At 44.3% G+C, this 19,679-nt stretch overlaps 1 protein-coding gene across 7 annotated transcripts in view; it reads right to left on the bottom strand.

The window, feature by feature from the left end:
• The window catches only part of FGFR2 (fibroblast growth factor receptor 2), a 118,874-nt gene that overhangs the window by 56,424 nt on the left and 42,771 nt on the right, over positions 1–19,679 (bottom strand). For all 7 annotated transcript variants that reach the window (XM_064269223.1, XM_064269221.1, XM_064269224.1 and 4 more), the window contains 2 exons: positions 18,316–18,485; positions 4,452–4,575 (listed from right to left, as the gene is read on the bottom strand). In XM_064269223.1, coding sequence (XP_064125293.1) covers positions 4,452–4,575; positions 18,316–18,485 — 294 coding nt within the window. The remainder of the gene's footprint in view (positions 1–4,451; positions 4,576–18,315; positions 18,486–19,679) is intronic.

The raw sequence follows: 19,679 nt of genomic DNA, 5'->3' as shown, positions 1-19,679 counted from the left end.
ATCTGAGAGTCGAGAAGAACCAGACGGAGTTCCCAGCGGCAGAGTGTTCCTTCTCCAAGTTCTTCAGCAAATCACTTACCCTCTCTGAGCCTAAATTTCCTCAACTAAAAGATGGGGTAGGGAACGGGAGTGGGGTAAAGAGCCCACTCAGTGACCTTCGAGCTCTAAAACTCTTATGATCTTCTGATTCTAGAAGTCCACAACCAAATCACTCTTGAGGCAGCTTGTATAACACCATCAATCAAACATGGAAATGTGAACGTCAGCCACTGGCCAATTCTGTTGGCTTCAAGATGGAATTTGGCTTGTTTAATAAAACTTCTCTGATTGAGTCCAATGAATGTTATTAAAGATGCCTGCTAACGCTCAAAGAAATCTGAGTTTAGAAAGGAAGAAACCAGCATTTGTTGCTGGTCACCTTAGAGCCAATGGGATGTTTTCACTGTTAATCTGATTGAAATCTCATGACCATAGTAATGGGTTGAATGGGACCCCAAAAAGGTAAGTTTATGTCCTAACCCCAGGAACCTGTGAATATGACCATATTTGGAGATAGGGCCTTTGTAGATGTAATTAAAGCTCTTGAGATCAGATCATCCTGGACTATCTGGGTGGGCCCTAAATCCACAGACAAATGACAGGGGTCCTTATAAGAGAAACGCAGCGGGGGATTTGAGATGTACAGAGGGGAAAGCCACATGAAGACAGAGACAGAGACTGGAGTTATGCTGCTCCAAGCCAAGGAATGCCAAGGATTGCCAGCAACCACCAGCTCCCTCAGAGCCTCCAAGAGGAGCCAGCCCTGCCAACACCTTGTTTTCTGGCTTCTAACCTCCCAAGCTGTGAGACAATAGATTTCTGTTTTTGTAAATCACCCAGTTTGGGGTAATTTGTTATGGCAGCCTTAGGACACTGTTACAACCATCGGAGGAATGAGGTAGATATCGCCATCCCAATATCAACGATGAGCAAACGGAGGCTGAAAAAACCTAAATAACTTGCCCAAATTCACTCGATGCCCCAGGGTGTCGGCTGACAGACCTGCTACTCTTCCCGGGATACTGGGTTGCCTTTTGCTAACACTCCTAAGTCTTGGCTCCTTCATTTTTAGACATGAGGAAAGTAAAATGAAAAAGTCAAATAACTTATCCTAGATTATAGCTTCTTGGATCCCAAGAAGGACCCCAGTCAGAATCCAGCGCTTCAGTACCATTCCTGGTGAACTTCTGACAAAGACTTCCCACCTCCCAGAGCCAGCCATTTCAGGGGAGCCCATTTTATCATCGCCACAATTACTGCAATGCAGGGCTTCACACTCATTTTCCCTCAAGAGTAAATGGCTGAAAAAGCAATGATGTCAATTTTAGTGAGGATCAAGTAAGACTCCTAAAGGGGCTCCCATAAACCAAGGCATTTCCCTCACACACAACAATGGCTTGCTTTTTAATTCCAGAACACAAGAACGTCACTTAAATTACACGGCTTTTACACTAAAGTGCTTATGGGAATGCCTTTCCGGGGCAGAATTTCAATAAAAAGATCTCATTTGATGCTTCATAATGTCTGAACCACAGACCTGTGTATCATAGCAACAAAAGGAAAACCTCAAAGAATGCGCAGAAGAGCAGGACATCACTGAGGAGAGTTTCTGGTGGTCCGTGATACATGGAGGTAGTTTTTATCGTGCAGGGATATGTTAAATTTGGACCTGACGGCTACCAAAAAGTTCTTGTCTAAGACTGAATCCTTCTTGTTTCAACTTGCAGAGATGTTCAGAGCGACTGTCTATCAACCAACCCTGTAAGCCTTCATGAGTCTCTTTAGCAGACTCCACTCTTATTTTATGAGGGTTTCTCAAAGCAATTACGAGAGCTTTGAGCAAAGATGAGAGAGTATTTCACACCTCCATCTTTACTGAAAATGTCTTATACTCTGCTGACTTTTGGCTTCTATTTATAAAAGAAGGTTCTGGGCTTGGAAAATTATTGAAGCTGAGCTTTAATGGATATTCCCAACCAGCATTGTGTCATTATTGGCCCATGTTTCGCTGGGCGATCTCCCAAATTTGTGACATAATCAGACCTTTCTCTGCATTACTCCATACACTCCACGCGCCTTCCACATTACACCAGTGAATCATCCACCCTTTTCAACAAGACTGATTGCCAGGGGATTAACATTAGACAGCACAATTCCATTATTCAGCAGCCCGATTCAAATCCCAACCCTAAACTCTAAGAGAGATTTCAGGGCTGCAGAGATGAGCTGCCAGAAAGCTCAAAGGGGAGGTGGGGTGAGGGGCTAGCGAATGTTTTACAACTCCACCTAAAACCTGCTGTAAGCAAGAGCCATGGCCAAAGTGGCCCAGAGATATGACATGGTGACTCCTTGGAACGGCCCCAACCCATCTTAACAATTTGAGAAGCCAAAGCCCCGAGGACTGCTATAGCATAATTATTTTATTCCTACAATAAATTATTTAATTATAAATTAGATACTGAGAACTTTTAGCCAAAATTCTAACTTTCTTTCCTTACGTGGAAACGCTTTCATGTTAAAGTCAGTATACATGAGGCCCAAAGTGAAATTAAAGTCGTGTGCTTTTCAATCAATGGATTTATGGTGCATCAGTGCCAAAAGAAATGCTAACTATTTTGTTCTCCTATTTGAAGGTTACTTCTCTTTGCATTTGTTTTATAAAATATCTGTACACAGTCATTCTCGCTAAGAAATACACCACAAATATCTCTATGAGAAAAGTGGGCTTAGAAGATCTTATGAATATTCCTTACAAGCTACATTATATAAAAGCCTATCAAATTTCACATCCAGGCTTCAAAAAGCAAAAATACGATGTTCATAAATAACAGGAGCCCTTTTCTCATTGAGTAAAACCCCACTGCCACTGAGTCAACTTTGACTCATAGCAACCCTATAGGACAGAGTAGAGCTGCCCCAGAGGGTTTCCAAAGCTGTAATCTTTACAGAAGCAGACTGCCACCTCTTTCTCCCATGGAGTGGCTGATGGGTTCAAATCACCAACCTTTCGGGTAGCAACCAAGCACTTACTCACTGTGCCACCAAGGCTCCTTTTTCATTGAGTACTTACGTACAAAGAAAGTAAAGTCTGTATCATGCTTACTAAGGCAGGGTGGATTGGGGATTTAATCGAATTGATCTTGATAGAAAATCAAATTGGTTTCTGCTTAATTTTCAGTTAGCCTAACATTTCACTTAACTAAATCCACGCAATTTGATTAGTCAAGATTTTGGAAAGTTTCTTAACGGCTCTTTAGGTAATTCAAATATCTATGGTGGTCCTTCTCTTCAAAGAGATTATACTTCATTGAGATAGAAGAAATGCCCACGTGTGAAATAATGCATATGGAATGATGGGTGAGAAACCTGGCTTAGAGATGCACGGTCGGTGGGTGTGTTTGTGGGGTTAGGAACAGTCACATTAAGACAAAATGAAGCAGGGTGAGCTTTGAGTTGAGTCTTAAACAAGAGTCAGCGAACTGTACGCAGAAAAGGGCAAACCAAACAGGTAACCGAAAGCAAGAGCTCAAGGACAGGGGGCGAGCTTGGGAATCGTGGCATATGGCTGGACAAAGGAAAGATGGCGCCTACATAGAAAAGGTCTTACCCTGCCATCTCTACAATAAGATGGTCTGCAGATAGACATGTCATAGGCATAGTTCCAATCCTCCAACCAGATAGAGAGACAAACCACCTTTCCTAATCAGTTACAAAAAACCCATCATAATAGGCAAGATTTGGGAAGAAATTTCAGAATTTCCAGGCCAACAGACTACATGGTCTTCATCTGTTTAATGAGAATGGCCAACTTGTCTGTGTGCCCTGGTAAAAAGTTCTTTGTAAGCTCATACTCACAGTTCTCTTTTCAGAGGAAATAACCTCCAGGAACATTTAACTTGTAGCTTCTAATGATTTTCTTCTAATGGAAGTGAAGGGTCCCTTGGTATCAACCTTCTTCCAGCCAGCCATGGGCTCAGTCATCAGAATACCTTTTCCTTTACTCTTCAGGCAGCATTATATGCTTGTCTCCCTTTAGAGAATGTTGCCTCTCTTATAAAAACATGTTGCTCCTATGACAACTCTGTACTCTTTCCCTGCACCCGCTAACATTTTCTGAGTAATCTCGGCTTCTGGAATGTCAGCACATTTCGTTCCACGTTCCCCTTACACAAGATGACGCTTGGGAACCAAGATGATCACACAAAACACATCAAACCTTGCTAATCAGGAAAGAAAGCACTGTCAAATGACAGAAGAGTTCTTCTCAAATGACAGCCTGTGCTTAGAAAGAATGAAAGCCAATCATCCCTTGTTAAACTTTGGGGAAAAACAAGGCTCACTTTCACAATTCCAAGTGAGTCGAGATAGAAGACGCTGCCTTGCGGCTGCCACACACAAAAAGTAAAACTCACCAACAACATCGAGGTGGTATGTGTGATTGATGGACCCGTATTCATTTTCCACCACGCAGGTATAATTTCCTTTGTCGGATGGGACCACACTCTCCATAATAAGGCTCCAGTGCTGGTTTCGTACCTGGAAAGATCAAAAAAACAGTGGTCATTTAGCAATCTCAGCACAGGCTACCAGGTACTCTGCTCCCTTGACTTGAAGTTGGAGGAATTGGGATGGCAGAGAAGAATCGCCAGAATTCTAAATTTTCCTCATAAGAAATACTCAGAATTGTGACAAACGAAAACAATAATTATCATCACAGTAGATAATTACCAAACGGATGTTGACGCGTTCAGAAAGGCAGGGGTGTGCGCCGGGCATCTGTCACTGTCGTGGTTTTGACGGTTCCTTCAGGAGAAGCCAAGCAGCCAGGGGGCCTAAACCTCAGCCTGGCACAGAATCAATGCCCTAGGGCAGGGGTCACCCAGGTCACCATAGCACCAATCCCTCTGCTTCCCCCTTTCACCTGGGACCATGTAGAAGAAATACTGTAGCTGTTGTTTGCCGCCTTGAATTGGCCCTTGACTCATGGCAATCCCATACACCATGAAACAAAACGCTGCCCGGTCCTGCGCCATCCCCACGTTCAGTTGCAGTCTGGACCATTTTAATACACAGGATTTCACTGGTTGATTTTTGGAAGTAGATGGCCAGGCCTTTCTCCCTAGGCCTTATTCTGGAAATTCCACTGAAACCTGTTCAGCATCATAGCAATATGCAAGCGTCCACTGACAGACTGGGTTGGGGGAGGGGGGTGGCTGTGCATGAGGTGCGTTGGCTGGGAATCAAACCCAGGTCTCCCACATTGAAGGTGAGAATTCTACCATGAACCACCACTGCCCCCCAAAACAAACAGTAGTGAGCACTTACTGTATCTGAGGCTTCCTTCCATCTTAGCTAATTTAATCTTCACAAGAAGCCCACGAGGTAGGCGCTATCATTGTTCCTGGAGCCCGTCATTTCTCGCCCTGTGGCCCTTAGTCCTGTCTGGAAGTCTCAAGAAGTTTCGGTTGGGAACATAGGTCTACCCCCTCCCATCTCTGGTGGTGACTAAACAGATGCTAGATATTCCTGAGAGATATTCCCAGAATTCCAAAAATGGGAGACACGAATCCTTACGAAGCTGAAGCTGTGTATCAATCTGTATACAAACCCCTTGAGACTTTTCAAAGGTAAGCAGCACATGTGAAAATAAGTTATTGTGATTCCTTCCCACAGTTTGGTCAACAGGTAAACAGACTAGCTTCTAAAGTTCCCACCTCGCTTTTAAAATATTTCAGCAGGCACAATTTTTCAGGCAGGCACGGTCTTCCCTTACTGGGGCAGAATGCAAATTTCACCTTTAGGGGTTCTAAGGCATTAACATTTCTCTCTGAATCCAAGTCATTCTTTGAAGGTATTCTGGACAGGGCATGCCCCAGAAACTGAAAGAAAAACAATTTCAAGCAGCCAGGGCCCACTAATCTTAACTATCATTTCAGAAGTTTCAACTGACCTTCTGAATGATACCCTGAACATTACAAGTGTTTTCTGCCTTAATCACATAAAAACCGATAATACACACGAGGCCTTAGCAAGCACACGAGTGATTCAAGGGCCTAAACGAGAGAATAAAGATCACCGTGTCGGGAATGCTCCATTATAAAAATGGGACAGCTGCTCCATCCACAGTGAAAAGCAGTGTCAGTGATGAGCCTGCCAAGAGAGGTAAGAGCGCATCGGAGCACGTGGTAGCACAACTATTTATGTCGGCTGTTGACTACCGGGCAGTTACTGATGCTAGGTGCAAGGCCAACATCACTACCCATCACTGACATGCTTATGAAGGATCACTGGGGTGGAGGCAGGACTCTGTCTTAGCAGGGTGTGAGCAGAGAGTTAGACTGGGTTCTAGACAGTCACTTTGCTCCAGCTGCTGCCTTTCAGCAACTCTCCCCAAGAACCAGGCAAGTTGTTTCAGAGTCTAGCATCGTGGGGCTGGTGATGGGAAACTGATTCTCATGGTTACAGATGAAACGTTTGGTGGTAAAATGAATCTGCTGGCATCTGATCAAGAGGGTGTGTACTCTACATCCGCAAAGACTCTCTTTCTGCTCTTGGCTTGGCCATGGACTTGGAGGAGAAGCCAATCAAGAGGCTAGGTGTCCTCTGGGGTCCTTGGGTAGCATAAACGCTTTATACTTGACTACTGATCTAGAGGTTGATGGTTCAAACCCACCAATGGCTCCGCAGAAGAAAGACCTGGTGATCTGCTTCCGTGAGGATGACCCTACGGAGCAGTTCTACTCTGTAACACGTGGGGTTGCCGCGAGTCAGAATCCACTCAACAAGAAGGAGTTTGGTAGTTTGGTTTAGCTGTCCTCGTAAGAGACATAAGCACCTCCCACGCCAAATGAGCAGAAGGGGTCTTCTGGAGTAGATCTAGACGCTCAATTTTCCAGTGCAGTGAGAATTTTCTATCTAAATCCTGCCCTCTGTGTGCCACGCTGGAGCTGCTGCATGGTAAGAACACAGGAGAGGAGGGTACTGGCACCCTGATTTAACTTAAGGCAGATGGGCCTACTAGGAGACACTATTCCCACCCCAAGCTCTCAGGGGTATCAGAAATGGAGCACAGGGCCAGGATTCCTGCCCCCCACATGGGAACCTCCTGGCCTCTGAGGAACCAGTCACATGGTGGGTAACTTAGGGATGAAGCCACAGGCCCCAATGTCCCCAAGTCATATAATCCAGCATTTAGTCCTGCTGTAAATATTCAGTTCTTTGAGCCCCCGCTCAAATGTCATGCCCATAAGCCCTTAATCATGGCTAGTGCCTGGCTCTGGACCTCATCCAAACCGTCAATGTCTTTCTTGGGCCTGGATCCACATTTGACACACGGCGTATTCCAAGTGGAGCTGAACCTGAACTACCCAGGGGAGGGAAACCGTCTGCCTCAGCCCCAAACATTACATCTTGGCATACGTAGCTCAGCGTGCACTGCCTTATGTAACCCCAGGGCATATGGTCAGCTCGAGTCCCTCATTGGGGCCCTCACATTCCATGTAAGAGCCCTCTCTCAAGGGCACATGCTCTCCAAATGTTTACTTCCTGCAGAGTCACTGCAAATATTAATAAGTTAACATTTGTAAAATGTTTCTACAACAAGACGTACATTTCCCAAACATGATGTTTCTGTCCTTCCAGAGACCTTGGTTCTCAATCAATACTGCCCCATGCAGTGCTGTGAATATTTATTTTCTTACACCATCGCTCCAGTATCTGATTCGTTCACATACCACCAATTCCAAATTTTATGAGCTGTGGCATTTTCTAAATGGATGTCCTTAGAAGCCGCCCACCGTGGGGCTGTTGGACATTTCTGGAGGGGATATCCTACCATTAGTTAGAGTTACTTAATGGCAAGCTCAGAGACTACACAGAGTAACTCTGTAAATATGGGAAACAAATGCACAAAGTATGATTTTTAGTGGCTGTTTCCACACCAAGGTTTACTAGAAAACTAAATTACCCTTCGAAAGATGTAAGACGACCCTGAAACATGCTTTTCTAAATTTCTGAGCTTTTTAGGGCTCCAATTTTTTTTTTTTCCCCAGTGAGGTCAAAAGCACCCTTGCTTTCATAGAAAAGGAATGCAAATATCCAATAAACACGTGATGAAAAGACACACAACCTCATTAAAGATGAGGAAATGCAAATTAAAATAACGAGACACCGTGATTCACTAGCTGATTAACAAAAATTAGAAGGATCAATGACATTCAGCGCTCAAACAGAGACTCAGACTAAGGATGGGAACATGAACTGAGAAAAACCTTTGTATAAAATAACTTGTTGGTACCTACTAAAATTAACAATATAGTTATTATTATTATTATATTTTTGTTATTTGGAGCCAGTTTCTTCTAGAATCTAGCCCATGGAAAATAGCATGATTACTTCAAGACGCAAGAACAAGGTTGCTCCCTCAAACACTGCCTGTAGCAACAAAACACTAGGCTTCATCAACAACAGAGCTGTTAATCCTCACAACAGACTAGTATACAGGTGTTAAAAAGAATGAGGTAGCTTCTTATGTTCATACCTGGAACAACTAACCCAATGCTGTCTAGTCGATCCTGACTCATGGTGACCCTATAGGACAGAGTGGAACTGCCCCATAAGGTTTCCAAGGCTGTAAATCTTGACAGAAACAGACTGCCACCTCTTTCTCCCACAGAGTAGCTGGTGGGTTTGAATCGCCAACCTTTTGGTTAGCAGCGAAGTACTTAACCACTGTGCCACCAGGGTTCCACATCTAGTAAGGTACCATTGTACAGTTATTAATAAATGAAAAAGTAGGTTGTGTCTTTATACATCCGACACTATGGATGAAACTTGAAAACATCATGATGGGTGACATCATAAAAGGAGAAATACTGCATGATCCCACTTAAAGGAAATATCTAGAACAGGCAAGTATGTACAGCTTAAGGTTCCCAGGCAGGGGCTGGAGGGAGGTGGGAAGGAAGACACAATGCTCAAGGACACTGAGCTCCTGTAAAGGGTGACTGTAACATTCAGGAACAGTTAACGGTGATGGCTAAACGACGTGAAGAACGTAATTAATGTCACTGGTCTGTACTTGTGAAGATTGTAGAAATAGCAAACGTTTTGGTACCTATGTATTTACCACAATTACAGCAATAAAAACAGAAAGAAATTTTTTAAAAAAATAAGCTGAGGATAAACATGTATATTTGACTCCATTTTGCAAAAAATATACATACACACTTGTCCATACAGACCCACATATACCTGAATCTATAAGCATGACTCTATACACAGAACTAAAACCAGAAGGAAAATAGACCAAATCGTTCATGTACTTTATATAATTCAGTGGTGAGATTATCAATGTTGGTTATTCTTTTCCCATTTTCACTTTGCAAATTTACACAAAAATCACACACACGATAAAAAAAAAGTAAAATAAAACAGCTTCATGTACATCCATGCAGTAGAAGGACCACTGCAGAAAAGACGACATTTGTAACCCTCTGGCAGACCAAACACAAAAGGCAGGGAGAGGAGAATCCTGCATCAACCAACACATGAACGATTCTTAATTTCATTCCTCCTGGTGGCAAAAGCTTGGTGGAATTCATCATAATTTTTCATCTGCCAAGTCACAGAATTAAAAAGCACGAGGCTTCAAAACTATGTTCACGACAGATTGTTTTTTTAAATAACATTTCAACACTGAAACAAAGCAGATTGAAGCTAATGGCCTAGACGCTCTCACGTGTAGTACAAACAGCAGATTCCACAAACATTCCACACCCTGGCAACGCACAGACAAAAGGTAGCCTGGACAGGTTTTTTCGGAATTCCTGTTACCTGACTAAATCTCCAGGGTGCATGTTAAACCCCCAGCTACCTCCAAGTGACAACAGGAATGTAGATTTCGTTTGTACAGCACCAAAACACCAAGGTGAAAGGTCAAAAACCCAGGCTGTCTGTCACCTGGATGTTTGGTTTGTTTACACATTGCAAAAAGAAAGAAAAATCCAGACATTTCCAAATACCCAGGTGTTAGATAACGTGGAATAAACATCCAAAAGTTGGACGGGAAGTTTTACCTTGTGCCCACCCGATGAATGCTGTCTACGCAATGTTGTTGTTAGTTGCCATCAAGTCAATTCTGACTCATGGAGACCCCGTGTGTGCGGAGTAGAACTGCCCCATAGCATTTGCAAGGCTGTGCAGAAGCAGATCACCAAGGCACCTCTGGGTGGGTTCGAACCGCCAACCTTCTGGCTAGTAATTGAGCACTTAGCCATTAGTGCCACTCAGCAATACCCCCATGCAATGATAAATACTCCTAAGACTTCCTTCTACCAATTTATCTGACTTCAGGGACAAATGTACCCAGAAAGACAACAATCCCTTTACAAGCTGGCCTTCATAAAGGCTCCCAGTGTAACATAGACCAGGCGACCAGTTATCATTAAGATGTGTACTATCTTGCTATCCCATTCCGACCCCCACTTCCAGCAGGCTCCTGGGGGCTCTAAACCACACCTTTTGGTTGTTTGCACAACCTGAGCTTCCATGTGTCAAGGGCCGGGGCACCCACTGCACCTTATCACCACACAGATGTGGAGGCAAACACCTGTTAACGCTTAAACTCCACGTCAATAGAGGAAGAAGTTTGCTTTTCAGGAGGAGTCGGGAGAATGGGGCCGGCCAAGCGCTGAGCCTCCAGGACCAGTGGCAGGAATTCTCCCCTCCTCTGCTCAGTAAACAGCCCGTGATCTCTCTCCAGAGGGCGCAGAAAGCGAATCACGAGCCACAAGGCTGTTCTCTTGAAGGCACCCACACAGCGCCGAGGGCAGGGAGCCAGCACCCAGCACCTCGTGAATTCAGCTCTTCAGACGCCTCACGACCCACACAGGTGCTAGTCTAGTTGGAAGCACGGCACCACCTCCCAGCTTTGCTCTGCTAGCATCCCATGGGCTGCTACCTGCTCTTTGGTCATGTTTCTCATTTATCACTAACAGTGCTCTTATAGAACATGGAGCCACATCTGAGGAAAATACGTTTAGTAAGAACGTGAAGTTTGCAGCAAAGCTGCCTGGCTCCCAATACCAGCTCTGCCCCTTATGAGCCATGTGACAAGCCCTCATCCACCTCTTCCGGCTTTGAGGGGGACTAAGTGACATGACCCGTGGGAGCCACTTGGCACAGTCCTGACGCAGGTAAGCAGTCAATAAATATTGGCTGACACGGCCGTCTACCTGCTTCCTCATTACACACTGCTTGAGCTGGGATCACAGCTGATAGATCCTGGCTGGAAAAAACCACAACAAAGTCTAAATATTTTAGTTAGTAAGCATATTAGTAGTGATTTTTCCGCCCTGAACACACTTTGGAGTTGAGCATAAAATTTGCATCAAAAGTCTTTAGAATACCAGGATGGGGAAGAGAGGCTCACTGCTTAGGGGATGCTGAGCTTCTGTTAAAAAGCCAAAAAAAAAAAAAACCCTGTTCTGTCCCGAGTCGATTCCGACTATAGGACAGAGCCCCACAGAGTTTCCAAGGACAGGGCAGAACTGCCTCATAGGGTTTCCAATGAGTGGCTGGTGGATTCAAACTGCTGACCTTCTGGTTAGCAGCCGAGCTGTTAATAACTGTGCCACTGGAGTTTCTGTTAAGGGTGATGGGAAAAATATGGCAATGGTTAATGGTGATGGTTGAACAGCACGATAAATGTAATTAATGTCATTGACTTGTACATATAAAAAGTGTTAAAATAGCAAACATTGTCTTTCATAAATATTTACAATAAACAAAAAAGTCTGTAGAATTACACCTAAGTAACCTCAAACCCCCTGGTGTCGAGTCGATTCCGACTCACAGCAACCCCACAGGACAGAGCAGAACTGACCCACTGAGTTTCCAAGGAGCGCCTGGTGGATTTGAACTGCCAACCCTTTGGTTAGCAGCCATAGCACTTAATCACTACGCTACCAGGGCTTCCCTAAGTAACCTAGAAAACATAAATCTAGTTAAGCTACCCATCAAGATGACCAGTTTAGTAGAGATTATAAGCAAACTTTTTTTTAAGTTGGCTCTTCTTAAATCTGAAATACACAGTACCTGGAAACTAAGAGTCCATATTCTACAATCCTTCCTGAGACGCTGCATGGGAATTTTAACCCCGAGGCGACGATTTCAGGACCAGGTCGAGGGAGCGCTTTATCCCTAGATCTCTCTCCGTCTCTGCACTTAGGCATTTACCAAGTGGTGTGAAAGACTGTTTTTAACAATCCACTTCTCCCCTGTGTCTAAGTCATTACACAAAAGCAAGTGAGAAACTCAGGTTAAAAAAAAAAAAAAAAAACCCCAATGCCGCGGAGTCGATTCGAGCAACCCCACAGGGCTTCCAAGGCTGTAAATCTCTACGAAAGCAGACTGCCACATCTTTCTCCAGAGGAGCCACTGGCGGTTTCGAACCGCCGACCTTTTGGTTACAGTCGATCTCTTTAACCTCTGCGTCACCAGGGCTCCATTTGAGGTGGCCTATTGATTATTTCAGCCATCTTCTGGCTCTTCTGCATTAACTTGCAATAACTGTTTGGAGATCTATGAAATATCTAGCCATAAAGGTAACCTCTTTTAAGAAAAAAAAATCTCAGCTTTGGAAGGTGGAAAATGGCTGACACTGCCTTATGCTCCCTCCATTAAAGCACAGCTTTAGAGCTGAAAGGGGCCAGACATTGAGGACGATCTATTCCACTTTCTTGTTTTAAGGATGGGGGCTTGAAGCACAGGAGAGCTTCAACAGCCTACCCGGGATCAATGCTGATGTAAAAACCTAGGAATAAGCACAATTAAGGAGATATAGTTATGGTTCAAGTCAAACTTTACCATTATAAATAACTTCATAACATCCGCCAGCCTTTGCCCACATACTAAGAAAATAAATTTGGCTCTTAATCACCTCAGGATGGCTCAGCATGGCTTCCTTGATAAATAAGACTGAACTACAGACTCCCGAGGAGTGCTGTTGGTCATTCTAATTAAAATGAGCTTTCTGCCTCCCATTTCATGATTCTCTTTGATTTCGTTTTAATTTTTATTTTTTCTTCTTCTCCCTTCATTGGCCATGATCACATAATCATTTCAAAACAAGCTGTAAAGCCGGTGGGTGGGGCCCAGGTGCCCAACTTGTAAACAGGTAACGGGAACTAAACTGGGACACCTGAGCTCCGCAGGGTTTATGGAAGAAGTAGATTTATGAAGAAGAAAAAAAAAATCAGAAATAAACATTAGTTTGCGGAAACTTTGAGGTCCTTGCTTTCTGGAAAACCTGACACTTTGCTTCTTCATTAAATAAAGTGGCAAAGGGCAGGCAGTCAGAGAAGAGGAAGATTGGGACGCTGGGCCCTTGGCCTTTCAATCAGGTCTCTCTTCTTCAGGGGAAGCACTGAGGAATGGAAACTACAAATTGGGCCACACAGTTCCCTCAGGCCAGATGCTGGCAGGCATACTTCTTTACAAGTTTATGTAAGTAACAAAGAAAATGTTGGAGAGAAAACCCAACATCAGGGACCGTGCTTCCCAAACTCTGCCCTGTCCAGGCACTGAGAGGCCCCCGTGAACTTAAAGCAGGCTGGAGCCAGCTAGAGAGCTTGGGTCAATGGCGGGATGGGTGCAGGTGGGTGATGGGCCTCTTCGACCTCCTGGGGTTGGTTCCCTGGTCGGGGGGAGGGTGCAAACAGTTAAAGCACTCAGCTGCTAACCAAGAGGTTGGAGCTTCAGACCCACCCGGAGGTGCCTTGGAAGAAAGGCCTGGCAATCTACTGCCAAAAAATCAGCTACTGAAAATCCTATGGAGCATAGTCCTACTCCGGCACACATGGGGGTTGCCATGGGTTGGAGTCAACTCAACAGCAACTCATTAAGCAAGGACTAAACTTTAGGAGGGTCCAGTCCCTGGAGAAGGACATCAGGCTTGGACATCAGGGTCAGTGAAAAAGGGGAAGACCTTCAATGAAATGGATTGACACAGTGGCTACAGCTATGGGCTCAAGCATAAAAATGACAGTGAGGATGGCAAAGAACTGAGCAATGTTTCATTCTGTTGTACACAGGCTCTGTATGAGTTGGAACTGACTCGACAGCACCTAACAACAACAAGCTTTAAGTAACCGAGTTTTCCCAAGAGATGAACAATTTCTGTCTTGCTCTTTTTTACAGTCCCAGAAGCCCCTGTGGCTTCATGAAATTTCTAAGAGTTCCCAGTATCCTCAAAATGAATGTAAAATGCCACAACTGTTGTGAAAATCCCTTACTCAATCCAGCTTGACCACCTGTGCATTTTGCAGGCTGACCTCCCAGGCCACCGGGCCCCAATGCCACCGCCTCTTTCTCCAACCCAGACAGGCCAGCAGGACAAGACACGTGTCCCTGGTTCCCGCCAGACACCACATTCCAAAGGCCCAGCTCTCCTCCCCACTCAGCTTTTTTTTTTTTTAAAGTAAAATATATTTTAGATTTTTGTTCCCATGCACTCAAATTCCATTTCTCTTTCACTCTAGAAACAGCTCAAATATGAAACAACAAAGACACTTTGGTCATCCTGTACTTCTGCAGGGACACACTAAAGGCATTTTGCCATGGGGGAGGCGAACCTCGTTTTGCTTCCAGAACGTGGGGGCCCCTGCATTTAGCAGGGTGTTGCCATGATTAATCAAAACTGAGCTGCACCTGTGAAAAATCAAGCAGCATTTTATCATTAGGCAGCCTTCACTTCCCTGCATATTTGTAATCACTAATTCAGATCTGCAAACAGCTCCTTAACGACCATGCTGGTTCCCAGTATTTTCTAACAAAGAATCTCTGGAGGCTCTTTGAGGCTCATCCACCCTTTGTCCTTCTTTACATGCCTGTCTGAATTGAGGAAATTAGTTAACCTCCAGGATTGTGACCACCATTCTTATACTTGAATTATATATAAATAAGCCATTGGAATTGCATCAATTATGTGAGCTTTCAGAAAGCACTTGGTGGTGAGAACAGTTCCAGGGGCCACAATTTTAGTGGCATAACTCTTCCCTTCCAATCCTTGTCTATTTATTCTAAAAAAAACCCAGTGCCGACACACAAAAAAGGCCAACTGTTATGGACTGAATTGTGTACCCCCCCCCAAAATATGTGTTGGAATCTTAACCCCTACACCTGTGAAACCCATTGCCATTGAGTCAATTCTGACTCATAACAATCCTACAGGACAGAGTATAACTGCCCCACAGAATTTCCAAGGAACACCTGGTAGATTCAAACTGCCAACCTTTTGGTTAATAGCTGAACTCTTAACCACTACACCACCAGGGTTTCCAATGCCTGTTAATGTGAATGTGATCCCATTTGAGAACAGGGTTCCTTTGTCATGTTAATGAGCCCATATCAGTGTAGGGTGGGTCCTAAACCTAATCATTCCTGAGTTATAAGAACAGCAGATGAGACACAGAAGGAAGCACAAATGGTGGAAGACAGATGCCAGTGCAGTTCGCCAAGGAACCAAGGAACACCAGGCTACAGACACTGCGACAAGATCTTCCCCCAGAGCTGACAGAGAGAGAGCCTTCCCCTAGAGCCGGTGTCTTGAATTTGGATTTCCACCTTCCTAAACCGAGAAAAAATAAATTTCTGTTCTCCAAAGCCTGCCACTTGTGGTATTTCTGTTACAGGAGCCCTAGGTAATGAAGACACCAACCTTCCAATCTCATTATACCTGGTGTGAGGGCTGAAAAGAGAACAAAGAAACAAATCACCCTCTTCCTCAACCAGTGAACATGAGCTCCGGAGGACAACTGAGGTATTTCTACTTGCACAGCTTCAAAGCACTCACCTTCCGGCAGATGGGCCTGACGTCTGCTCCACACATAATCTGTCCCATACGTGGTCTTAGAAATTCACTCTTAGACTCTATCTATCGTCCTCTGGGCTTTGACTTCTAGATACCACTTTTTAAATGTTAAAGAAAAAAAAAAAGTAAAAAATTTTTTGCAGAAATAATACTTAAAGGATGAGTAATTTTGTAAGGTGTTTTAGGAAGGGTTCCAGGGGACACTTGTGTGGAGAGAAAGCTCATTTAACCACAGCAGTGCCATCTAAAGTGATGCTAGTGTGTTTAGCACAGGTGAGAAGCATACCTAGAAAAGTCCCTCCAGGCATCCCACTGCTGCCACCTGTAAATCCTCCCCACCCGGTTTTTGGAGTCAGAGCTGGAGCCATCCTCTCTTTTATCTATTGTACAGGTTTCTAAGATGGCTCCCAGTGATGTCATATCTCCTGGAATTCATTCCCTTGAGGAATCTCTTCCTCTTGAGCGTGGGCTAGACCTGACGACTTGCATCTAACAACAGAATTCAGCAAAAATGATGGGGTGTCACTTCCATGACTAGGTCGCAAAAGACTGTGACTTCTGAATACCTCACACTCTTCCTCTCTGACTCTTCTCGTTCTCTCACTCTGATGAAGCAAGCTGCCATGTTGTAAGCCGCCATATTGGAAAGCCACACATACCAAGGAACTGAAGGCAGCCTCCAGCCAACAGCCAGTGCTGGAGCAAGCCCCTCAGTCCACCAGCCTGAGAGAAAGTGAATTCTGACAATAATCCCACAACTGATTTCTGGAAGTAGATCTATCTCCACTAGAGCCTTCAGACAATACCCCAGCCTGAACTAAGGCCTTAACTGCAACCTTTCAAGAGATCCAGAGACAGAAGACCTTGCTAAGCTATACCTGGATTCCTGACCCATGGAAACTGTGAGATAATAAGCATTGTTTTAAGTCACTACGTTTTGGGGTAATCTGTTATGCGGCCATAGATAACTTTTTTTCAGGAAGACCAACAATGAGATGGATGGACACTGTGGCTGCAACAATGGGCTCAAGCATAACGAGGACTGTGAGGATGGCACCGGACTGGGCAATGTTTCGTCGTGTTGTACATAATGAGTCGGAACCGACTCCACGGCACCTAACAATAGATAACGAATACACCCACTCATGTTCCAACTGTACCAGAAGATTTCATTACAAGGTTTCCTTAAGTCTTCCTCACATACTAAATTCCTAATGTCCTCTCCAGCCATGCTAAATCATTTGGAGATTCCATGTCTCTCTCTTTCTGGAACACCCTTCTTTCAAACTCAGCCCAGAATCCTTTCCTGGCCTTCTTTGCCCTCAGCCTCCCAAAGAGTCAATACCAACCTCTCCTTGCACATCTGCGAGACTCAGTGTGCTCTGCTGGCTTCACCCACGTCACAGTGTCCCTTGACGGCCAGCTCACGTGTCTCCCTGCCCAGCCAGACTAGGAGCCCCTGGGAGCTGGAGTTGTGCCTGGCCCTCTTCTTTTTCCCAGAGCCTAGGAGAGAGTGCCTACCACAAAGGTGCTCAACCAGCATCTGCTGATGGGCAAACAAGGCACGAACGAGCATTTGGTCTCCACGGCAGGCATCTCCAGGGAGAAGCTGTCAATTTCAACCTCCCCACTTTGTGATGAGGAGCCCTGGTGGCACAACAGTTAAGCGCTCAGCTTAACTGAACCCACTCAGTAGCTCCAGGGGAGAAAGACCTGGCAATCTGCTTCCGTAAAGATTACAGCCAAGAAAACCCTCCGGGGCAGTTCTACCATGTTACATGGGGTCGGTATGAGCCAGAATGGACTCCGAGGCACCTGATGACAACAGCAGCATTGTGTGAGACTGAGTTTCCCGACATTCTCTGACAGGCACTTCAGAATCCTGGAAGCTGGAGGACTGGGGCATTGCTTCTGTGATCTCTGAAGTACTTGCTCTTCATAGTATTTCATACTCCAGTCTCTAAGCCAAGCCAGGGACTGTTTTTTCAATTGCTGTGAATATATACGTAACACATTTGCCGATGCAACCTTTTTCAGGTATCCGATTTAGTGATAACAATTCCAGTCCAATGACTATGAACGCTGTTCAAACAGGGCAACCGCGCTTACGCTTCTCAAATTCTGCTCCGGTTTTCGTTTTATAGACCATAAAGCATATAGAAAACAGACTTTCAACTTTCGACCCTTCTGTTATTTAAACCTTTCTCATATAAAGAACAATGCAAGTGGGGACTGTAGTTTTAATATGACACGCAAGCCCAGGGTCATTTACAAAACCATTAAGTGCTGAACATTATCCGTTATGATAACAATCGACTTGTTAAAAAATATCTTCCTTCTAGCTCCTGCAGACACTTAGAAAAAGGAATAAATAAAAAACTTGAGAAATAAAAGCTGAGTTCTACCTTATAGCCACCAATGCGATGCTCCTGCTTAAATTCCTTCCCGTTCTTCAGCCACCTCATGGTGGGTGTCGGGTTCCCCCCAGCTGGGCAGCGGAACTTGACGGTATTGGCCGCGGGGACAGCATGCAGCCGCTTCTCCATCTTCTCCGTGTTGGTCCAGTATGGTGCTCCTGTTTTAGAAAATCACATTAAAGTGTATATAAATGGGGATCTTCCATCTCCACGACTGAACTCCAAACAGGTAAGATTATTTGGTTTCATGCGTGAAAGATCTGATTATCTGCCAAATCTTTAAATGAAAGGCAATTGGATAATGTTTACATTAAGAAAATATTTTCAAAAATCGAATCCAGCTGGCCTGGCAAAAGGCCCCTAAAGATGGACTATTTGTTGGTTTATGTCGATTAAGGAGGGGAAAGCATTTGAGGTGTTCTTCTCCCTCTTGTTCTTGGTGCTAGCAAATCATTTCGTGTTGAACCACGTTTGCAAACGTTAGTCTATACATGCAGTAACAACAGGTACAATTAGCAGGAGCTGAGTCCTCCAAAACATCCCATTTTTCGATCGTCTATCTATTCAGTGACCACATACACATCAACTTATCCACTGGAGTTTTACTTTCAATGGTAATAAATACTATAAATTATCATCCTAATATAAAATAATCCAGGGAGACACCACAGGTTTCCCAGCACCTTATATATGACAAACTGAAAAATCATAACACTAAATATATTTTAATTTTTTAAAGGGGGGGGAAGTATTTTTCTCTCCAATGATGGTTGGGAACGCTGTAATTCTACCACCATGCCTAAACTGATTAACTTCATAGGAGGCTACCAAGTAAACATTATGCAATGTGTATAACCTCCAAATAATACAAAGTCATAAATACAAGTGATTTTTTGAACACAACAAAAGAGTTACGATTTTAAATCACTACATGAAGGACATTTTATCTAAATAAAGCCACAGCATCATTCTGGAATACTGCTGTTAAATCTTTAGGCCTGCTACTAACGGCTAATGACCACTACTAACTGAACCAAAAAACCCACTGCTATTGAGTCGATTCCCACTCATAGCGACCCTAGAGGACAGAGCAACTGTTTCACAGGGCTTCCAAGGCTGTGAATCTTTACGGAAGCAGACTGCCACATTCTTTCTCCCGCGGAGCGGCTGGTGGGTTTGAACTGCCAACCTTTCTATTAGCAGCCAAGTGCTTTAACCACTGCACCACCAGGGCTCACTACTTACTGTGTCCTTCTTATTTGCCAAGCCCTGCTCTAAGTACTTTCAGGTTTAACCCATTAATCTTTGCAACAATTCAACAAGAAAGGCACTATTATAATCCCTACTTTACA

The sequence above is a fragment of the Loxodonta africana genome, chromosome 16, assembly GCF_030014295.1.
Source record: "Loxodonta africana isolate mLoxAfr1 chromosome 16, mLoxAfr1.hap2, whole genome shotgun sequence".
In the NCBI taxonomy this organism is placed as follows: Eukaryota; Metazoa; Chordata; class Mammalia; order Proboscidea; family Elephantidae; genus Loxodonta; species Loxodonta africana.
This window is presented reverse-complemented; position numbering and strand designations above follow the sequence as displayed.